Source organism: Sceloporus occidentalis, unplaced genomic scaffold (genome assembly GCF_023333645.1).
Source record: "Sceloporus occidentalis isolate IW3139 unplaced genomic scaffold, rSceOcc1.0.p SCAF_2, whole genome shotgun sequence".
NCBI classification, from domain to species: Eukaryota; Metazoa; Chordata; class Lepidosauria; order Squamata; family Phrynosomatidae; genus Sceloporus; species Sceloporus occidentalis.
Window position 1 is genome coordinate 50,538,201 of NW_028316982.1, and position 23,902 is coordinate 50,562,102.

The 23,902-nt window shown below is 41.7% G+C and overlaps 1 protein-coding gene across 6 annotated transcripts in view; it reads right to left on the minus strand.

The window, feature by feature from the left end:
• Positions 1-23,902, minus strand: part of SLCO2A1 (solute carrier organic anion transporter family member 2A1) — a 99,925-nt gene that overhangs the window by 11,302 nt on the left and 64,721 nt on the right. For all 6 annotated transcript variants that reach the window (XM_089509362.1, XM_089509358.1, XM_089509359.1 and 3 more), the window contains 7 exons: positions 20,615-20,777; positions 15,143-15,355; positions 13,805-13,903; positions 9,157-9,290; positions 6,525-6,606; positions 4,370-4,534; positions 3,996-4,185 (listed from right to left, as the gene is read on the minus strand). In XM_089509362.1, the coding sequence (XP_089365488.1) occupies positions 3,996-4,185; positions 4,370-4,534; positions 6,525-6,606; positions 9,157-9,290; positions 13,805-13,903; positions 15,143-15,355; positions 20,615-20,777 (1,046 nt within the window). The remainder of the gene's footprint in view (positions 1-3,995; positions 4,186-4,369; positions 4,535-6,524; positions 6,607-9,156; positions 9,291-13,804; positions 13,904-15,142; positions 15,356-20,614; positions 20,778-23,902) is intronic.

Sequence of the window (23,902 nt, forward strand, 5' to 3'; positions counted from 1 at the left end):
ACCCTGTAACCTGCCTGAAAGCCGGTTTGAAATGGATCTAGATAATCCGTTTCATCCAAGATCGATTGAAGCTGGATTGCAACTGCCCTCTCGATCACCTTCCCTAAAAATGGCAATAGCGATACTGGCCGATAATTATTATGCATCAGGGGGTCAAGGGAGGGCTTTTTTTAGTAAAGGTTTTACAATGGCCAATTTTAAACTAGATGGAAATTGCCCATCCCTCAATGATGTATTAATTATACAGTGTAACATAGAAGTTACTACCGTTCCCCCCTGAGCCGCTAGCCATGAGGGACAGGGATCGAGGGAGCAAGTTGTCTTCCTAACACTTCTAACACTCACACATACATGCAAACAAAACATTCCCCACTTCTGGTAGAAAGCAATTTGATATTTTGAGTAATCTACTGGAGGGAAAACTTTCAGTTTATAGAATCATAGAATAATAGACTTGGAAGAGACCACAAGGGCCAACCAGTCCAACCCACTGCTGTGTACTATCAAAGCACTCTCGACAGATGGCCATCTGGCCTTTATTCAAAAACTTCCAAAGAATGAGACTCCATTATACTCCTAGGCAGTATATTCCACTGTTGAACAGTTCTTACTTTCAGGAAGTTTTTCCTAATGTTTAGGTAGAATCTCTTTTCTGGTACTTTGAATCCACTGCTCTGTGTCCTAGTGTCTACAGCAGCAGAGAACAAGCTTATTCCATCCTCAATATGACATCCCTTCAAATATTTAAACATGGCTATGACGTCACCCCTCAACCTTCTCTTCCTTAGGCTAAACATACCCAGCTCCCTAAACTGCTCCTCATAGGGCACAGCTTCCAGACCTTTCAATAGTTTGGTTACCCTGCTCTGGACACATTCCAGCCTGTCAACATCCTTCTTAAATTGCGGTGCCCAGAACTGTAAACAATTCCAGGTGAGGCTTCACTACAGCAGAAGAGTGGCACTGTTACTTCTCTTGATCTAGACACTACATTCCTATTGATCCAGCCTAGGTCATATTGGCCTTTTAAACTGCTGCATCACACTGTTGACTCATGTTTACCTTATGGTCTAATGCAGGGGTCGGCAACCTCCGGCCCGCGGGCCGGATGCGGCCCGCGGAGGACTGCCGCCTGGCCCCTGGCTGTTGTTGCCGCCACTGCCACTGCAGCCGCCCGTCACGGCTTTTCGCTGCTCTGGGCGCCGCCATTTTGGGCGAAAAAATGGCGGCGCCCATAGCGGCCTCTAGGGCTATGGGCGCTGCCATTTTTTTGCCCCAAATGGCGGCGAAATCTCGCGCGACCTCGCCGCCATTTTGCCGCCCAAAATGGCGGTGCCCAGAGCGGCGGCAGCGGCGGCGGGCCTTTAGGAGGCCCGCTGCCGTCCCTGGGGCCCTCCAGCAGGGCTCTGAGGGTGGCAGGGGGCCTCTAGGAGGCCCGCTCCCATCCCTGGGGCCCTCCAGCAGGGCTCCGAGGGCGGCAGGGGGCCTCTGGGGGCCCCGCTGCCTTCCCTGGGGCCCTCCAGGAGGACTCCGAGAGTGGCAGGGGGCCTCTGGGGGTCCCGCTGCTGTCCCTGGGGCCCTACAGGAGGGCTCCGAGGGCGGCAGGGGGCCTCTGCGGGGCCTGCTGCAGTCCCTGGGGCCCTCCAGGAGGGCTCCGAGGGTGGCAGGGGGCCTCTGGGGGGCCTGCTGCCATCCCTGGGGCCCTCCAGGAGGGCTCCGAGGGCGGCTGGGGCCTCTGGGGGGCCCTTTGCCGTCCCTGGGGCCCTCCAGGAGGGCTCCGAGGGCGGCAGGGGGCCTCTGGGGGGCCCTTTGCCCTTCCTGGGGCCCTCCAGGAGGGCTCCGAGGGCGACAGGGGGCCTCTGGGGGACCCTTTGCAGTCCCTGGGGCCCTCCAGGAGGGCTCCGAGGGCGGCAGGGGGCCTCTGGGGGGCCCTTTGCCATCCCTGGGGCCCTCCAGGAGGGCTCCGAGGGACGGCAGGGGGCCTCTGGGAGGCCTGATGCCATCACTGGGGCCCTCCAGGGGGCCCTCCAGCGCTGGTGGCCCCCACCAGCTTTTTTGCCGGTCTCTGACGGGGCCTGGGGCCCCGTCAGGGGCCAGCAAAGATGGGGAGGCCTGGCCCCCGGAGGGTGGAAGCTCCGCCCCCGGCATGCGGCCCTGCCCCGGAGGGTGGAAGCTCCACCCCCAGCACGCGGAAAGAAAAAACACACCCAGTGTGATGAATCAACTGAAAGAAAAAAGCAGCAGGAGTGGTTGAAAGAGCAGACTAGGGTTCAGAAGTGTGATATATGACTCTAATTTAGATCTGTAAAAATAGCAGAATGTCCAGAAGCAAACCATTAAAAAGAGAGCTGACTCTACCTCTGAAAGATGCCCATCCAAACTCAGTTTGAAGACTTCCAAAGAAGGAAAGTTCACTACCCACTCCATTGCTGAAAAATTTCCTAATGTTTAGGTATAATCCCTTTTCTTGTAATGTGAATCCATTGGTTCCTGTTGTAGTCTCCACTGCAGCAGAAAACAAGTTCATTCCATCTTCTAATCTAGAATCATAGAATTGGAAGAGACCTCAAGGCCTATCCTGTCCAACCCCTACCATGTAAGAAGACACATTCAAAGTACTCCTGACATATGGACATCCAGCATCTGTTTTAAAACTTCCAAAGACGGAGACTCCATCACATTCTGATTCATTGTATTCCACTGTTGAACAGCTCTCACCATCAGAAAGCTCTTCTTAACGTTTATGTAAAGTCTCTTCTCCTGTAGTTTGATACTCCTCCAGATATTTAAAGTATATTTATTATTTGTACTATTTATTATATTAAAATAATTTTATTTTATTATTATAGTAAAATAATATATATTTTATTAAGTTAAATATTTTATTCTTAAAAATGAAGATATTTATTAAAATATTTTTTAGTTTAAAATAAGAGAGATATTTACCATTTTTTACAGTCAGGAGCAGGGAATGGTGCATATGAAATTTCTTATCTCATGTGCCAAAATAACATGATTAGCTTGGGGTATTATGCACCTTGGGGGAGGCAGTGTCCCATTTGCTGTTCTGTCTCAGGGCTGGTGTATTGGACGCAGTAGTGGTCAACCAGACACCTCTGAAAAGTCCATAATCAGAGCTTGAAGGTCATAGTTCCACCATGTTGTTGTTCTCTGGCAATTTCTATTCATTGACAGAAAGTTTTCAAATCTGGTGGTTTCTGGCTGACAGTTTCTGAGAATCTTATTCCTCTATGAATATTTTTAATTCACTTTTAAACCCATCTACACCAGCAGCTGTAGCTACCTCCTTCTGACAAGGAATTTCATAACTTAATGCTGCTTTGCATGATATCGTTCTGCTAGAGAACCGCCCCCCCCCCCAACCAAGCAGAATGCAGTGGCCAATGGTTGATTTTATTTATTTATTTATTTATTTGTTTGTTTGTTTGTTTATTTTTATTTCATTTGTATGCTGACTTTTTCCCAGAAGGAACCCAAGCTTTAGTCTCACTTGGAAATTTTAGAATCAGACCCCCTGCCCTACTCTGACCAGCAGGTTTCACTGGGATGTAGAGCTACGTACATGTTTGGTGCAACTGAAGTTCATGCAAGCATTTATAAAAACTGTGAATGCTATGGTGAATTTGAGAACACAAAGCAAGTAGGGGTATTTCAGTGTGTGAGATCCAAATATTCATAAACAGGCCCCTTCCTTTGGCGATCTGAAAACTGAACATCCTTTGTCTAGCGAACACTACATTGTAATCCATGTTAGTGCTGGTCATGCTATTATGTTGCTCATGAAATACTTAAATAGATAATTAGTCTAATTAATTAATTACAGAATTAAAACAAAATGAAAAAGGGGGATATAATTTAGAGAAGGCAATTAAAGTGGGCATGGAAATATTTGTATGAAGGTCTACAGTTTGAAGGTTAACTAATCCAAGTTCTTGTTTTCTATAAAGTGCTTATGAAGAGTGGAGCATTATTACCTGGCTGGATAAACTCCAGCCACTTTCTGTGTGGAACAGCCCATAAAGAAGAGAGGGAGGCAGCACAGTGTGGACAGGAGTAGCACAACAATGGAGAATCGTGGAATGGCTTTGAGGGAGAAACCAAATCGCTTCATGATGAGACCTCCAAAGAGCATTCCGAGAGCCGCTGCAGGCAAGTTCACAGCTCCTGCAAAGGGTAGAAAGAAGGAGAAATAATGAGGCATCCATCTTCAGTAATGAGAGACAGTGCTCTATTACTACAAGCAAAACCTGTATCAGAAAGGGAATGAAGTTGATTTTATAAATGGCCTAGAGAAAACTGAATTTTGTTCTTAGCCCTGTTTAGTTCAGAGCCATTACAATTCACTCACCAATGAGAAAGTTTGCATAAGAAGAAGTGGTACCAAACTGTTTCTCCAAGTATTTGTTCAGGAAAGTAGAGAGGCCGGCAATAACAGAGGAAAAGCTACACTGGGCCAAGACCAGCAACATGAAGAGTGGGTTGAAGAACAGCTTTAGGAAGCCTCGTGGGAATTCTGGAAACAAACACAGTAGAGCAAGATGCCAAGTTAATATGCCTGGAGTGCCTGGACCAAGGAGAACAAAATTCCATGAAGCTTCCTTGTGTCCCAGCCTTCATGGCTCCCAACTTTGGTCCTCCAGATGTTTTACACTGCAGCTCCCAGAATTCCTGATCATTGGTCAAGTTGGCTAGGACTTCTGGGACCTGAAGTTTAAAACATCTGGAGTGCCAAAGTTTGGGGACCATTGCCTTAAAGCAAGGGTCACAGTCTGAATCAATGGCTCCTAAAGCTTGGAAAACTGAAAGGTTTGGAATATCCTGGCTAGCATGGACCAGTAGCAATGATGCTTTGCTGACATGGTAGTCCAAAAAAGGTAATTTATCCAGACTTTGGGACCTATTCCACCGCAAGTGAATGAATACATGCACTGAGTGGCATGCTGGATGGTTAGACAGATAGGGCTTTACCATTTTATTACACATCTCATTTGCAGTAGAATATTCTTTCCCACTACATCATCAGTTACTAATATATCTCTTTCTAGTAATAAAGTGTTTTTTTAAAAACAATACATTATCTAGATCAAAACAAAAACATAGGGAGACAAGAGTAGATGAAAAAAACCTTCACTACATACTGGAATGATACAACCAAACAACTTACTGTATATACTCATGTATAAGTCTAGAAATTTTAGTCAAACAATTAACCCCAAAAACCTAGGTCGACTTATCCATGGGTCAATGTAAGTACTATACCTTAACTATGTAAATACTATATTTAAAAGGAAACCATCCCCTGAAAAGCAAGAGTGCAATCTGTCCTGGAAGCACTGACCTCCCTCTACTCTCTCTTCCATCCAGCCTTTAGTGTGAGCCAAAACAGTTATGCCTGCCATAATTTCATAGGTTCTTTGGCATTGCTTTTCTTTGCTTCATACCTTAGATCCTTTGTTGTATATCCCTACATTTTACCCTTGACTTATCCAAGGGTCACAACAAAATCCATAATTTTGCCCCCAAAACCTGTCCTCGACTTATACATGAGGTCGACTTATAGTTGAGTATATATGGTAATCGTTATCATCCATACCTGGGCAAGAAAACTTTAGGATAAGATTGCCATAAATCAGAGTCAAACTGAAGCCATGTAAGAGCAAAAACAAGTGTTCACATGCAGCAATCCTGCTTTTTGCCTCTAGCTGTGAAAATCAAATCAAATTTGTTTCAGGGTGAGAGGAAATATGTTGGAACCATTCTCTCTGGTATCAAAATGTTGCAGAAGGAATCAGCAGGAAACCAGGCAGAGCAAATGCTACCTTGCATACACTTAAGGGAGAAAGAGGCTGTGTCAGATTTATCTTTACATTATCTGTTGTAGAAACAGATAATTATCAAGAAGTCATGAGTGTTATATTGGAAGGTACTACAAGGATTATCAAGGAGTCATAAGGATTATATTGTTACCTTCAGGAGCAGTAGAAGAATGTCTCTGAATGATGTCTTTGACTAATTGCTGGTGAGCAACAGGAGAGGGTTTTTGCCCTCATGTCCAGTTGGTGGGCATCCAAGGGGCAGACAGGTGCCCAATGTGGGAAAAAGGATTAGACTAGATGTGTGAGCTTGGAAAAATTACATTTTTGGACTATATCTCCTAGAAGGAACCATGCTGGCAATGCGATTTTGGGAGCTGTAGTCTAAAAAGATAACATTTCCATGTCATGGCCTATAGCCTTATCTGGCAAGGTTCTCACATTCCTATAAAATGTGATGCATTTAAAGTGCAGGAAATATGTGCTGAGTTCTATACACAAGCCTGAAGTTTACAAGGCTTTCAAAAGAACATTTAAATAACAAAACCATATTGAATTAGGAAAGGTATCTCAAACAAATCCCAGGAAAAGGGCAGCTACATATGCTAAGGGTTCCTGTATTTTTTTCCAGCAGAAGCTTGGGGGGAGAAAGAACAAATCTGAATACTGAAATTTAGAGTAATATTTTACTTTTAGTAAAATCCACCAAGGAGCCTTCCTCTGCCCTGGTTTTCTCAATCTTCTTTAGTATGTCCACCTCATATTCCAAATGCTGGAAGAGAGAAAGAAAGAGAAATGTTTTATTTGACCAGAATGACAGTGGTGGAGAGCAAAGAATGACAGTTGTGAATTTTGTCCAGATGAAAGAGGGCCCTGGGAACTATTATACCCAAGTACACAGAATGAACAAGAAACAGGATGTAGATTCCAGGACAGGCCCAACACAAAAGCATGCCCAGGCTCTCCTGTGCTTCACCCAATCCAGTCAACAGAGTAATAGGGTGGAATGTGTGCTCTTCCTCCAGCAGAACAAAAGGAGGGATGAGGGAAGAAAACAAAAGGACCAGTGCATCTGTCTGAGTAAATTCACTGTGCCAGCCATTGCACAATGCCATCCCACCCACCTGAAATATATTTTGTTTGATTTGGCTTCTACCAAGGCTGAATCCTCTGTTCCCAATTTACCCAAGAGATTTGACAGTACAAATGGAATCTAAGGCTGACCTCACTCCTTTCCTCTCCCCTGTTTATAATTGACTGAAATGTTTTAGGAGTTGCTTTGAGCCATTTAACACACCAAAACCCTTCTACTTGGGCTCCTGTGGGTGCTGCAAAGAAGAACAGTGGAAAACTTATTTCCTGGTGGGGCTTTATGCTACTATGGAGGGTAATAAGAGAAAAGGTGGAATCACAGTTTTAATCATGATCCTCATGGATCAAAACTGGGTGGAGTTTTGCATTTGCATGCCAACATGTCACCAAGCCCAATCTTCTGAGGCAAACTTCCAGCATGGCTACCACCTTCCAAAAACCTTATGCACAGAAGCATTTAAGACTTAAAGTCATAGATGGGCTGCTCCAGATGTGGCAAATGTATCAAGAAGTTGTGATATTGGTTGCTGTGGCTCTCAGTTTTGTTTTTTGTTTTTTAAATGTCTAATGACATTTCTATTGTCCAGAACTATTTTTTTGGCAATTCCTAGAAGCAGCTGGAACATTTTATTCACACCCCCAAAGTAGGTTTCTTTTTAAGTTCAAGACATGCCAGGAAAAAAAAAAAGGGGGGGGGGGGTTTCCTTGTTCCTTAATTGTTGTTGCTGTTGTTGTTGTGTTGTTGTTTTTAAAAAACTAGTTAGAGCGCATCAGTGAAATGGCAGTTTTGCAATATAACTTTTTAAAAAAAGAGAAAAGAAAATATTTAACAGGGCCACTTCAACAAACTATGTCCCAATTTATTTATTTATTTGGCTGGAAGAACTGTCTAGAGCATTTAAAAAATCACTACAAGCCCCCCCCCCCCCAAAAAAAAAACAAAAAAACAAAACACATCAAAGATCCAAATGAGTGGATTTGGAAGTGACAAGAAGAAATAAAACTCAAGGAATTAGACTGCAAGAAGTCACATATTTTTAGACCAGTCTGGAAGAGCTCAGTGTTTCTACTGACTGTGAAATCTTTGTGCAATAAAAATGCAATTGCAGCATATAGGTCCTATATAGGTAGCCATTCAATTGAAGTTGCAAAATCACGCACACTTGTATTTCCTGCCCCCCCCCCCATCCAGTAATGATCAGAATAGCATCTATGCCCATTGCCATGGAAAGGAATACTAATAACCTCCCAAAATGATGTTCAGAGGAGAAAATAAAGATCACCAGAAGGATTTCTTAGTCACAGCAACTTGCAGCCTAGGCAGGAGGCAAACAGCTAAGATGCCTTATTAAAAATAGCCTCATCCAGGGCCCTGTCTGCATAGGGCAAATAAATGGCCTCCCCCTGTCTGCTCAGCAGGTAGTACAATGCAGGTGCCAAGCCCCGACACTGGTGCAAATAGTCTGGACAATGTCTGGTCCATTCAGCACCAACCCTGGAGTATACTCTTCTTTAAAAAGAGTAAAAAAACCACCTTACTATCTGTTCCAGATCTTCCCAGAAAATTTGGAGCCTTCCATTGCAATGCTGTTTTGCTGTCCAGTGTAGTGGGGGCAGCAGCAGCATGTCACTCACTCTCAGGTCAGAACAAGGTGCCAAGTCATGTCATTGATGCTGGGTACCTTGTTCCGACCTCAGAGTGACACTAGTGTAATGGCTGCGCTGGGTGGCACAGTAGGATTTATTTGCAAACAGTCACCCAATGTCACAATAGGTAACAGGGGGAGATGTCAGGGCCAGGATGCTCTGGGCTGCTCCCGGAGTATCCTGCCCCATGCAGAGACCACTCAGGAGAGTTTTCCACTCAGCAAAAGGATAGTAATGAAGACTTTCTCCTTGTGCATCAGCAACTGAAGTTCTCCAAAAGCGGTTCTTCTTTTTAAGATCTAGTGGCTAAACATGGAAAAGGAGCATTCATTCATTTACTGAATTTATACCCTGCCTTTCTCCCAAGATGGGATTCAAGGCACCTTTTGGACTACAACTCCCAGAATGCCCTAGCCAACATAGCCAGACCATGCTAGTTGGGAAGGAAAGCATCCAGGAGTTTGGAAAATCACTTTTCCGAAGTCCAGCTTTAATCTCTACAGAAGATATGTTCTGCTATTTGATTACTCTCTTAGTGGTTGCCATTCAGAAGGATTATTCCACTCCAGCAATCAAAGCTTACCCTTCCTTTAAGCATATATCGGGGGAAGAAGAAATAGGGAATAGAAGTAAGCAGCAAACAGCCAGAGGCAATGAGAAGTCCCAGCCACCATGCTCCAATCCAGCGCTGGTCTCCTGGGACCAAGTTCACATCCTCTGAAAGAGACAAAAGAGAGAAAGCATGATGAAAACTCTAGTGAATCCACTTCCTGATATTTAGAGGATGTTCTAGATAGATTGGAACACTGTGTTTCATGTAGGCTGAGAATATGTGCCTTCAACTAGAACAGAAGTGGGCAAAATGCAATCCTACAGGTGCTATTTCTTCTTCTAAGATAGATGTCCTGGTGCCATTCAACTGTGGGACTACAATTCCTATGCCATCCAGGAATTGTGGGAGCTACAGTCCAACACATCTGGTAGGAAAGATTGCAGGAGAGTCTTCTAAGTTATTGTGTAGCTAAATAAGACATCAAAAGACTGCTTTGGATGCCATTGTTGACCAACAGCACCTGGGATGGTGCACTCAGCCTACCCTTAAACTACAGTCACTATGCATTTCCTTTGGGTCTGTTTAGATTTCACTCAACACCAAATATTTCCAGATTTGGGGCCTATCAATTGATTTCACAAGAGTATACCCATACCTGATGATTTCCTGTAACAAGTGACAATATTATGACATCTAGTCTCACTACTACTACTACTACATCTTTCTTCTTCTTCTTTTATTAATCTCTGCCCTGAAATCAGAGTCTTACAAAAAAGCACCTACTGTAGTAGATCCCAGTATCTGGGACAGAGATAAGAACACAAGAAGAGCCTTGCTAGAATAGTTCCATACCCTATTCAGTGCACTGTTTTGTTCTCACATTCCTGACCCGCTGCTTTACTGGAAGCCCACAATCAAGATATGAGTGCAATAGCACCTTCTTACCCATGTCCTTCAGCACACTCCGTTGAATGCTGGAACTTATATATAGTCTAGTAGGCACATCCTCCAATAATTTGTTTCATCCTCCTTTAAAGCCATTTAAATTGGTGGCCATCACTGCAACGTGTGGTGTCAAATTCTACATTGTAATTGTGCACTATGCAAAAAGTACTCTTTGTATCTGTCCTGCATCTCCCACCACTGAACTTCTCTGGATGACTCAGGGTTCTACCATTATGAGATAAAGAATTCTGTAGTTTCACTAAACTATTATTATTATTATTATTATTATTATTATTAAACTTTATTTATATAGCACTGTAGATTTACACAGTGCTGTACATACAATAAAAAAATGAAACCTGCCAATGGCATACATTCTACAGGATAATAACAAAATACATATAAAACAATAGATAATAATACAAGATAACATTAGATAAAATAAGCAAGCAACAAATTAAAAACATCAAATATCCAATATCAAGCAAATATCAAATAACAGTCAGAAAACAATGACACAATGCCTGGGAATGCTTCCCTGAATAATATAGTCTTCAACTCAGTTTTGAAAATGGTTAAAGAAGTGATGACCCATGTTCATGGGGAAGGAGGTTCCAGGAGTGAGGGACAGCAAGTGAGTAGGGACAAATCCAGGAAGGGCCAGTGGAAATCCTAGGCTGGGAGAGCAGGCCTTGAGGGTACAAGTGGGAATGTGAGGAGAAAGAAGTTCAGATAAATAAGGAGGGGCCAGCCCATGCAGGGCTTTAAAAGTCAACAACAAAAGCTTATACTGAATATGGAAGGGGAAGGGGAGCCAGTGAAGGGATGATAATAGAGGAGAAACATGGTCAAATCCAAAACTAGGGTTAAGGGGATTACAGTGACACCTTGTCCTAAAATCAGTAGCTGAAGTTGGAGAGCATAGCCTTCTGTTGAAAGTGGGGGGTGTTGTGTAAGATGACTTTGTACTGGGAACACTGGGAACCATTCCAGAAAATCATTTAAAAGAATTGTGAAGAAAGAGGCCTGGCAGGAGAGGGGGAAACAGGAAGGGAGACAGAGAAAACAAATTTCTTTACATGGCTAAGATTAACATAGGTCATGAACAGACCTTAGAAATATTCCGTGGCCAGGCTGACTAGGGGATTCTAGAAGTTGTAGTCTAAAAAAGGTAGAATTTCCAAGTTATGAGTTATGAGCATTTCACAAGGCAAAAAATAGTGAAAACCCAACAATCTTAAATTGTGAATGATTTTTTTTAAAAAAATATATCCCTTAGGTAGGCTACGAACAAGGTGTGAGAGTAAGGGGGACAGATGGTGTATCCAATTCATTTGTACAATTATGAAGTTAATTAAAGAAACTGGTTTTATTCCAGTCCTCTTTCCTTTGAGATGCCTGATGGCTTTTGAAACTGCTTAACCAGCACTATTGTTTCAAGAGAGCAGCTGGAAATATGATCTGCTCTCTTCCTGGAAATAATCTCCTTTCCCATTGTTTCCGGGCTGGGCAGAGCTCTGCTGGCTGAGTGTCAGGCCCAAGCTTGGTCACACCGATCTCTGTTGAGCAAGAGTTTTAATGAGTCTGGGTTCTTGAGCCTCTGTTCTCCAGGGACCTTAGAGAAGAGACATCGAGTCTCTTTGAGAGCTGACACTTTGAGAGCTGACATCCTCCAGGCAGAAGGCCTCGCTCAAAGGATTCAGCACTCCATTGGGTTGGAACAGAAAGTGTGTCTCCACACTGTTAATGGGTGGGAAGGAATAAACACCCATCTCAAGCCTTTTGCAGCTCAGTTCAGATTTCCTGCCCTTCAGGATTAAAAAAAACATGCAGGCAAAGGGAGCCCACACATCACCAAAACAATGGTGCAGCTTCCCTGGATGCAAATAGCCCACTTGAGATTGGCTAATATCAAGAGGCGACCACAAAGAGGTAATAAATGTTGCTTATCTTAATGGAGAAGGGGAAAAAAATCACTGACACACCTCCTGTTCCCAGTTTGAAAATTTCATAAATCTTGCACCAGTTGATAAAGATCATTCTGTGGCCCCACACTGCCTGGAAGACACAGGAGGATTAGCATGGAGTATATGTGCATTGCACATTTAGGTGTGTAGGGGACAGAATTGATAGAAACAGTCATCAGCCTGAAAGCAAACATCTCCAAAGCTGAAAACGGCATAATTTGTGATGTATCAGAGTCTGAGATTGTAATCGCATTAAATCTCCCCCTCAACCTTGACAGACATTAGATAATGAGTGGGGAAGGGAGGACGAAGGAAAGCTAGAAACGATAGCTTCCCTGGAGCCATTCCAAACAGATTAGCTACAATCCAGTCCCTATTCCTATTGTCAAACTTAACTATATTTTTTTTAATATATATATATATATATATATATATATATATATATATATATAAAATATGATTTTATATAGAGATCTTTTGTTTGAATTTTATAATAATTTGAAAGGTTTTATCTGTGAGCTGCCTTGGATTCCTCCAGGGAGAAAGGCGGGATATAAATAAAATAAAATAATATAAATATCCTACCACAGAAAAGGAGGTCAAGAAATCCATTCCCTGAACAGAAGTCAGAACTACCATGGGAATCTGCCTTTAAAAAAGATTTGCAGAGTAGGGTAGACTATTGTTGGAGGCAGAAGGCCATATTGCCCCCTCAGGGGGCCTTGGGAGGGCTATACCTTCCACCCCAAATCTAAATGTTTGTGGCCCAAATGCAATCCCTATGAGGCATGCATGGGGGATTTCACCATAGCTTTATCCTGTCTGGGCCATTTTAGCTACTACAGACTCAACGTCTCAGTCACCTACTATTGGCAAAAGGGCATCTGCTGGATCTAAAAGAGCCTGGCACAAACATGGTTGAAATTACCCCCCCCCCCCCCCCCATCTGCTTCTGGAATTTGGTGGTATTTTAGGGCAAAGGGAATTGCTTTGGATTTTTTTTTTTAAATGGAGGAACTTGGGGAAGCCACAATCATCCCCTGGACCCAACCCTGCTGTTGATAACTCCACCTTACGTGCACTGTGTGTTCAGGTTACTATTGTCAAACATGAATGTGCGATTCATGTAAACAAGATCTGAATCGCTGCTGGCCACAGCATGCCCATTACCCACAAATCCACACCAATGTTTCCGGCAGAGTATCTGCTACACAAAGTGTGTCAATGGGGTTGAATGTGCAACAGTCTGCTCAATAAAGCCACCTCTTTTGTTGCTGTTTTTTTGTTCTGCTGTACCTAAGTTTTCTTATTTCAGATTTACACAGCCTCCAACATTTGACAGGTGAACACTGGGACACATGTGGCCAAGCAACATCAATGTGCGAAAAAAAGTTATTAAACAGGAAGAACTCACAAACTAGGAGATGCTGCAGCAGTTTGCTTTTGCCTGAGCCTACTGGGAAGGGTAAGATTCCACTACCTCCTCTCCCCTTACTAAGGTTAATTGAGTGCAAACTACTTTTGCAGTCTGAACTCAGCTTGCAGTAATTTAAATAAACTAGGGAAATGGGAGGGAAAATCAGAAGACAGAAAACTGGGAGATTTTTAAAGTGGCTGATAAAGTAGGATGACAGAAGATTAATTGGGTCTGTCCCTGCCAAATCAGGACTGTTGGAAGGTATGGACATATCAGCTGGTTCATCTCATTGGCTTGTGAACACATACGAGATTTCCACCAACTGGTTCAAGCTAAAACAGAGACTCACTCAGGTCAACTCTCCCAAAGTCCACAAATATTTTCAGTGCTGCAGAGCCAAGCAAATAACCAAAAGCTGGGCCAAACACTGCAATGGCAAATAAGAGTGCTGAAAAAGAAAGAGAGAAGTTAGTGAATTACAAAATTACATCTTTTAATGCTGAAACACATTAACATGGCTATATTTTGAATACTACCATTTTTTTACTGCAACTCACAGAATCCCTCTGCCAGTTATCACCATGCTGATGGAGGATTTTTAGAGTTATAATCCAAACAGTAATTTTTCTGCATTATGAAAATGCATATACATTGGTCTAGGAATAAGCTCCACAGTGGAAATAGTTTGGATTCAGTCAAAAGGAAGGGTGATGCAGCTTCTCCCTTCTTTAAAAGAACAATGCTGGTTAAAAAGACCTGTCAAATACAAAGCTTGTGGATTACTGAGAAGTTACGAATCCTTTATTTATAAAGTGGCAACAGGACAATGGTTCAGGAATTAAGAGTCTCATGTGTGCCAGAATAAGAGGCCAGATTGTTCTTTTCCTCTAGTGTTAGAATATGGACTCATACTTGGCAGCAACTATTTGACTGGACTATTGATTAGTTTGTCAGAACAGAAGGGAGAAGCTGTTGCCATCTACATGCCAAGGGCTATTAAAAAGGCTTCATCTTTCCAGTACTGGAAGACACTAATATTAAGATATAAAGAACCAAGTAACTATGTGACCACCCCCACTCCCCAGTAAAACACAAAAGTGTTGGGTATACCTTTATACAATATTTTACATAATTTTATGCGTGAAACAAAGTTTGTGTACACTGAACTATTAGAAGGCAGAGTTGTCACTATCTTAGCCATCCATGAAAAATTTCAGATTCTAGAGCATTTTGGATTTTCACATAAGGGATACTCAGTTTGTCCTATAAAATCAAGTACTTGGTTGTACATTATACTTCATTTTCATTATTCATTATGCACTGTTTTTACAGTAATACATTACACTGGTAACTGCTATTCTGTTACTTTTTCATTTCTGATTATAATTAAGACCACTGGCCATTGTTAGTTTTTTTAAAGCGATGTTAGTCTTTTAATTGTTAATGTTAGTCTTTTAATAGCTTAGTTCTATGCCTGCATTTTTTATTGTAAGATTGATAAACATATCTTTTTTATATATATCAGAAATGGCCCTTCAACATCAGCAAGGACTAGATGATGTTTTTACACAACATATTAAGGCAACACTCCTCTCTCATTTACTGATGATAAATCAGTGCAAGCCAGATGGGAAGCTACATGGCTCACCTAAATATCAATCAAACCCTTTCTGTGGGAAACGCTTACCTATGTACAAGGGAGAATTGTTTGGCTCAGCAAAGTCATCCACATAAGAGATCCCAAAAGGCTGGATGGGGACTGTCCCAATTCCTGCCAACAGCTGAGCAACTACCATTATTGCCCACATTGTGCCACCTTCTGCCTGGGTTTTCACAGTGGCATTTGGACATTTATAATCACCATTGCAGATCTCATTTCTGGTGGTGGTGGTGCTGTTAACTGAAATAAGAGAACACAATAATTCAAAAAAAATGTGTGAAAGCCCACAAGTTTCATATCAAATCTAGTGCTGCCATGATGATTTTTCTTTACAAACAAAAGGGAGAAATAGTTTTTTGTGGGTTTTTCCAGCTATGTGGCCATGTTCCAGAAAAGTTTTTTCCTGACGTTTCACCAGCATCTGTGGCTGGCACCGATGCTGGTGAAATGTCAGGAAGAAACTTTTCTGGAACATGGCCACATAGCCCAAAAAACCCACAAAAAACTATGGATGCCGGCCATGAAAGCCTTCGACTTTACGAAAGGGAGAAAAATTAAATCCGGAAGAAATGGGAAAACATCTAACTTAAGAAGCACTCTGCAGACAAATTACCCCTGCAAGCCTACCTGTGCTGCAGTTCAAGCTCAAGTCTTTCCCATGCTTCACTGGTTAAGCTCCAGCATACAAAAGCTAAAATGGAGAGTAGCACATGTAGAAGGAACCCAGATCCCCTCACATTATTTTCCATGCATTTCCAGGGTCATGATGACCAAAGAAACCTTTTAACAACACTGGGCAAAGGACATCAGACCCAAGGCTGGTATTTGGAGAGGATTGGTGGGGAACAGCTTGATTCCCCCCCCCCCCCCCAATAGCACCTTTTCATCTCTCCAAATCTGAGCAGAGGGTTTTTTTGAGGAGAGCTTTTTAAAAGGGTGGCTGCAGGAAGAAGAAACCTTTGGATCCTGTCCAGTATCTTTTGCATAGATATCTTCAGAAGGTCAACAAGGCTTTACAGTTCCTTATGGTATTTGTGCACCTCAGAAATCGAGGCTGAGCTAAACTTTCTTGAGTGAAATGCATATTTAAGCTCATTGTTCATTCTTGGGTGTTGGAGACCTGCCAGAACTATGAACTTCCTCAATTTAATTAGCAGCTGTCATCACCTTTTTCTTTCAAGGTATTACCACAACACTGCTTACAGGGATATGTTCAGAAAGGGTTATGAACAAAAGTGTAACAGTGTATTTTGAATCTAGTTGTGTGTTTTTTCCCTGGGGGAGGAGTGAAAAAGACATCAAAAGGCAACTGGATAATTACTGACGGAGGCATAGCTGTGGTTTGTCCAGGATTCTTATGTACTTTCAAATTACCTATTAGACTTAATGGTGAACAAGATCTTCATGGGAAAATCATGAAAATCTTTCCAGTTTATTAATTGAAGTACTTGTACTTGGAGTTCCTATTAGAGTGAACAAAACAATGCTTAAAAACCCAAGGGAAGCTCAGACCTCACATTCAGTACAACATTAAAACACATGTCCTTGCCATACATGTCAGCGCCCCCACATCTTCAGCCTTTTTTTTAAAAAAAAAATTGTAGTCATTTTTACAATTGTTCCAGTATTCCCATCAGCTTGTAGCATTTAATGAGTGGCCTTATAGGCTTGTGGAATTGTAAAAGAAAAAGGTCCGCCAGGTAATTTAGGGGTTTCAGCTGCTATAATATCTATATGCAATAACACACTGCCACAAGTATTCTTGTCAATGGTCATTACAATAGCATGAGACTCCAGCAGCAGGGGCCTTTTTAATCATCTTAGACAAATTTTTATACATTTACACTGCCAAGGGGTCCAAATTAAGAGATGCATTTCCTTGCCAAAGGATAATTTTAATAAGTGAAACTGGTTTAGGGTAAATGAGAAGAGAAATGCCAACTAAACCAACTTCATTTTGGGTTACGTAAATGCTCCCAATTCTGGGTTTCCCTCATATACTAATGAGATGCTTTGACATTTCCTGCCCTGAAGGAAACACACACAAAGCCAAGGTAAGATGGGCCTTTGGCTAAGTATATGGTAAGAGGAAAATTGGTTTGCACATCAGGACATGAAATGGCAATGAGGCTCTTGACTGGAACAATAGATAAACATACTGTGCAGTGTTTCTCAGGGAAAACCCATAAAATTAAATCACCAATGAAGAATGGTTTTATCCTTATGGAGTAGTCTTCTCCAGCCCAGTATCCTGGGGATGTATTGGGAGTTGCTTCCCCAAATTTCAAACCATTTCTCTCAGAGAACTTCTCATTCACAGATAAAATTATTTTCAAAATCAACTGGGCTGATCTTTTCTAGTATCTACAGCATGCTCTGACATCTTTGAGACATCTCTAAAGAATATGGTCATCTTTTATCCACCACATCTTTGTCCCACAATCATAGGAGTAACTTAACACTTGAAGCATTTGTCACAGACTCAGTTATTCAGTTTGCACCAATCTGGTCCAGAGTTCTGGGGAACACACTATTTCGTATCCATTTTTTTGTCCTAAAACTGAGGTTGTTGGAAGAGTTTTTTCTCCCTCATGGTACAACATGTAGCTATAGTAGTTTTTGGTATTTTTTAAAATACCATCCCCTTCTACAGAGACATACAAGAAGTCTCTCTTGCTACTCGGTTAAAAGTGAATTTTCTTTGTGTCATTAGGATGGCATTAACATGTTTACAATCACTGATTCCATCTTCCTTTAGCTCCTACTCCAAGAAATATGGCCAGAACCTCCCATGAATCTTATTTCTTAGGGACTGTACGTGTCATTGTTTGAATGATGGTCTTTCCAATAACAGTTATTTCGTGATAGTCTGTGCACTGTATACAATACAGAATACATCTATTCCAGTTTAATTGAAGTATTCTCTGTACTAGAGATCACATGCTAGTCAGGTTGATTATGACATAGATTCCTCAAATAGTCTCAGAAGGGGATGGGAAAATGACTGGAATATATGTCTAGATAAGGAAAATTGGGGTAGTATGTTGGGAAAGCTCACTTTTTAAAGTGTCTCTGTTTCAATAATGCAGTTTTCTCTGACATAAATAATATTATCCATCAATACCTTATAGAAATTCCAGAACTGACCCTCTTGTTTTGGGATTGGTTTTTGTCCCCAAGGAGACAATGCAAATGTATTGCATACATCCTGAATTGGGAATTTATTAGTAGGTGCTAGGATGGTCATTATTTGTTTTTGTTTTTATGGTCTCATATAATAAGATGTGGTAATTAGCTTTGATCAAAAATTAACTAATAAACTTCAAATGGCTAATGGAAAGATAGAAAAATAATCTTTAAATTACGCATTATGGCTGTGTAATTCAGTATTAAATGTAACTTGATGTATCAATGTCTGGAGAGGTTGTTTGTAGTAAAAATCAATGTAAAGTAAATAAATGAATGAAGTATTCTAGAACAATTCCCATAGAGAAAAAAAAACATGGAGAAAACACTAGGTCAGAGAATTTACCTATTCCAGCTAAAGAAGTTATTCTAGAGTAATTCCCATAGAAGAAAAGAGGTTGAAAAATACTAGGCTAGGTTACAGGAAATTAATACAGTATGGGTTTTACCGGGGGGGGGGGGGGTGTCCCATCAGTTGGATGGTAAGATTCAGCTTAATTCTTTCCACAAAATCTTTCCTGCAAAATCCACATGGATTTTCAAGTTTATGGCATTTTCAAGTATGTTTTCTTTCCACTGGTATATTTCTTGTTGGTTCTGGGCAGAAAGATGTTGCTGTGGAATCAGCTCAATGACCATCTGCACTAGAAATCTCCACATGCAATCCTGGTACATCAGAAGTTATCATTTTGGTTTGAGCAGACTGCTGTTCCAGAATTTACCAATGACTTGTGACAGCTTGATTTCCTTACTTTTGGAGGGCAAGTGGGAATAATGATTTTCATCTTACTTTCTGAATACATTATAGATGAGTATCATGACAGCAGAATTAAGAGTTGTCATTACATGATTCTATGTATGATTGGAAGGTATTGAAGGAGCCACATGTATCTGAAAAAGCATCTTGGATAAACTCCCTTACCTTCTTGCATCTCTGCACATATCTGTCTTTGTGAAGAGTTCACCGGTTCGATGAACTGACAAACATGCAAGCAACTCTTCCTGTCAACCAGATAATTTAGACCATTTTGGGGCTGATGTGACCATTTCAACCCCCAAATGGCCCACATATGATAACTGGCAGGAAGAGTTGAGCCAACATTGTGTATAGGTTTGAGGTTTGGGCCAGGACTCTAAGAGACCAGAGTTCAAATAATCCACGGAAACCCATTTACAGGAAGGCAATGGCAAACCTTTTTTGAAGAAATGTTACCATCCCATAAACAAAACCCCCCAGCAATAAACAAAGCCCTGGTTGAAGGTTACCAGAAGTCAGAATTGACTTAACGGCACATAACTCTTGAGATTTTCACACCAGCTCAGAAGTGCTGGTAAAACATTGCTGCATCATTGAGGAAGCGTGCGTGTGTGAAAGGGAATTGTCGGCTCCCCTCTACTGCCACTGAATTGTTTGGGGAGAGGAAATTTCCTCTGAATGGAAAATCTGCATTCAGAGGAAATTGCCTCTCCCTGAATGATTCTGTGATGCTAGAGGGGAGCCGAACAATTCCCTGACATTGAGGAAGCATGCCAGGCTTTCACACATGCTTCCTCAATGATGCAGCAATGTTTTACCAGCGATTCTGAGCTGGTGTGAAAATCTTCTCTAACAATTGACTACTTTACTGTGCAACAGTTCAAATGAAAATGACAGAAAAATTTAAGAGCCAAAGCTCCACCATTCCCTTTTTGTGCCAGAGGAATTTGGCAGGGGAAGAAGTATTTATGGTGCTGTAATGCTGCATCTAGAGCTCCATCATCAGATAGAGTCTTGCATGACTTGGTGGCGTCAAAGCAGACTGACACTTCTAAAGGAGCAATTCAATACAGGACAGCATCCATTGACACCAGACAAGAACCAAAACATGCATAGCCTCTGGTTCTCCTGGCACCCATTCAACTTGGCACACCCATGACAGGCAAGTCATTGCACAGAGACCTCAGCATGCCTCAGGGTATGTTAAAAGCCAGGATGGCTAAGAGCCAAGTGACTTAAATGTACAACTATATTTTCAGACTTATTTATCAGAGAAGTATAACACACCTACCTCATAGGATACTGCATGAGTCAATCTACCTGTGAAGCATAAACTTAGAAGCACCTTGCTTAAGAATTACCAAGAGCAGGAGATGACATATATAGTTGTACAGGAGGAGCAGTAATGGTCCCAGTGTAATATATATTTTATTATGTTACTTGAGCCACCTTGGGGATCCTTTGAACGGTGGGCTAGATATCAAAACAAAATGTACTTTCTCACAGCTTCAGAGGAAGTTTGGGACACAGGAGATATTTGAGGAGAGGGTACCTACTGATGATTGTTTGAGAGTATTCATATGGCGCTGAGAGGAAATGAGGAAGTGTCAGAAGGAATGCTGCCAGAGCCAACAGGAGGCCTCCCAGACCAATTATCCTAGGTCGGTGAACTCGGCTGCCAAAGTAGCTCACAAAGATGATAAGGACAACATTGCCAATCTGTGAAGATACAAAAGTGCATAGATGAAACCCTCAAAACAGACCTAGAAGAGGAGACTGATCAGTAACCATATTTAACAAGGGGCACTGCATCTTTGCTTTTACTTCCTCAATTATCTCATTCTAAACAAGCCCTCAGTACCATTTCTGTAAAGCAGTGGAGGAAAGCCAGCTCAGGCTCACAGTCTTTCTCAGGGAGAAAAATGCCTACTCCCACATTTGAGACTGGAAGTATCACATCTCCAAAATGACCTCCTCATTTGGAGGGATAGAGTGATCTGGTTCTGTGTAGCTTGAGACAGGTTACAGCAATCCCATAAGAGGCAATCTCTCATCATCTTGCTGAAGATTAGAAATTCTTGTATATGAGAGCATGGGAAGAGTACCTTGGCCCTCTTTATGATCCAAGACCTTTGCTTTATTCACGTGCCCTCCAAAGTGAGGCCTCTTCAGGCTATAGCAAACAATCAGAATGATGAAAACAGGAACAGCTCAGAGGGCACTGTGTACAAAGGGAGAGTGAATGTAAGCAGTTTGGTTTTCTGTGGTAAACTGATAACTCCTCTGCATTCTTCTCCATCCAAGATCAGTTGAAAGCTTGAAGCAACATCAAGTGACAAAACAAAGATGGAAAAAGAAAAAAAGAACCAAGCATACTGGAGTAGGTAGAAGGAGAGAGGGAAGGATTAGTTGCATGAAAAGTGGAGGGCAGAATATTGCCAAAAAATAAATTCACATATAACGAGATTACTCAACAGTTTCTGATTAATGATTTAATGAAAGATCCCACTGAAAAGCACTAAGGTGATTCAAAAGTTTTATCTGTCATCTGATCTGGTTATTAAATATATAAAGACTGATACACATGTAAGTCACCACTTGGTGCTATAGAAACAATAGAATGTGTATGTGGTATGTTTACAGAGCTTCCAAAGGCAATATCAGTGTCCACTGAGAGTACAGGCTTTGGTTCTGGTCCAGCACAGCTCTTGTTAAGTTCTTACATTAACCTATTGTTCTCAAACTTGGATTTTTAAAGGGCTACCTCATTACTGAGGATAGATTTTGTTCAACTTCCATGCATGAACAACATCTCAAAACAAGTAAGATTGCTCAAGGAGTTTCCATACTTTTACACCAAGTGCTCTTTCATATAATAGAGGTGAACACAGTTCAGTTCAGGATTTTAGCTTACATCATGTAGATGTGTCCCACATGTATTTTAGCATGTTGAAGATACATTTGGACTGAACATTTTTGAATGGTCACTGTTGTGCAAGAAGATGGACATGTGATTCAAATCCTCCTCCTCCTGGTGTCTGTTTAAGAGTCTGGATTTTAGAATCCGTGTAATTGGTAGTATCTGGATTTAGGGGCTTCGTATGAGCCATGTCCCATTTGTTTTTTCAAAACATCTGCATATTGCATGGTTACAAATAATGTGCGGGTTACATAAAGTTGCAATTACAATGACTTAGGTTCAGGCGCTGAGGCACATGAAACATTTTAAGTTATAGTAATTGCACTTTGGTTTCCTCTCTTATATATTTACTTGTGCCCCTCCTTCCACTTTGTTCTGTGGCTTTTAGATCGACTCTGACAAATAAATGAGAAAACCAGGAAAAGCCAGGCAGGGGAGCCCATATAAAAGTATTTTAAAAAGTGCCCTGGAAGCAAAACCAAATTAATTTGGACAGGATGGCAAAGATAACTACTTGTGTGTGGGTTGGAATAAATATTGCCATAGTAAAATGTCCAGAGGAGACCACAAAGGAGACACTGTGAGGGGTAGGAGTCTTCCCAAGAACAAGTCAACATCTTTTTTGCATCAAAAGTATTTAGGAAGTACTTTTCCTCCATTTTGAATAGGCTTTGTCAGAATTGGAGGGAGACAGGTATTTAGCTGCTCCCTACTTGCGGCACTGAGACAAATGCAATTCTTCATTTGGCTTCATTCATTCACTAAGGCTTTTTCATACTAGCACCACTCCCAAATTTGACAGCAGGGATTCATGGCTCTTCCCAGGCTCTAGTGCCTCCCGTGTTCTGCTACTCTCTCAGTTACCTACAGCACATAGACTGAAGGATGGGTACACCAGTTGGCAAGCAGGTTGCCTGATGACTGGATCCATGTCCTTGTTGTTTTTTATGCTTTCAAGTAATTTGCAACATATGGTGACCCTAAGGCGCACCTATCACAGGGGTTTCTTGGCAAGATTTGCTCAGAGGGGGTTCACCTGTGTCTTCCTCAGAGGCTGAGAGAGTGTGGCTTGCCTAAGATCCCTGGGCAGGTTTTCATGGCAGAGCTGAGATTGAACCCTGGTCTCTAGAGTTGTAGTCCAACACTCAAACTACTACAACACGCTGGCCCTATGAAGCCTCAAAGGCTGTAATCTGTAACTCATGAAATACTATAAATTTTTATGTTACTATCAAGAATGTCCTTGATGTATTTGCCTCCTTCTTAGCCCTCTAGGTGCCCATTGGCCTTTGGGTGTACAAGCAGATGCTATGAATAACAAGTCAACATTTAGTGTAAAAGGTTTTTAGAGAGTACCTTGTGAACTGAGCACTATATGCCAGGGGTTTAACATTTCAGGGACCAGAGCTTGCTTGTTTGATTACTTTGTGACACATTTCAAATTGTAAGTTTTCTGTTGCTTTTTAAAGCAGTGTTTGCAAATCATTCCCAGTGTGTTCTTTTCCTAGCATATCTTGAATTGTGGAAACTGACAAAGGCAAGGTATTCATTATGACACATTCAGGCTATGGAGATCTCAATCCACAGATAGCTCTAATGTTTGTTTACTTTGAGGACTCTCAAAAGAACCCTATCAGGGAACCATCCATACTGGAAAACCATTACCTTGCTTTTCCTATCAATTAGAAGGAAGCAGGAGTTTGTAGGAATGTGCATAAAGTCAAGGTGTACAAGGCTGCACTCATTCAAACACACCTCCACATGTTAGTCTCATTTTGTGGCAGTAGCAACACACCACCAAAGACCGGCAAGTCTTTCCCAGCCTTTTCTGGTAATGGCAAAGATTGCATCTGGAAGCAAAGCACATTATCTATGATTCAGCATGGTTTTCTACCCATTAAAAATAAACTTCACTGAGAGAGGA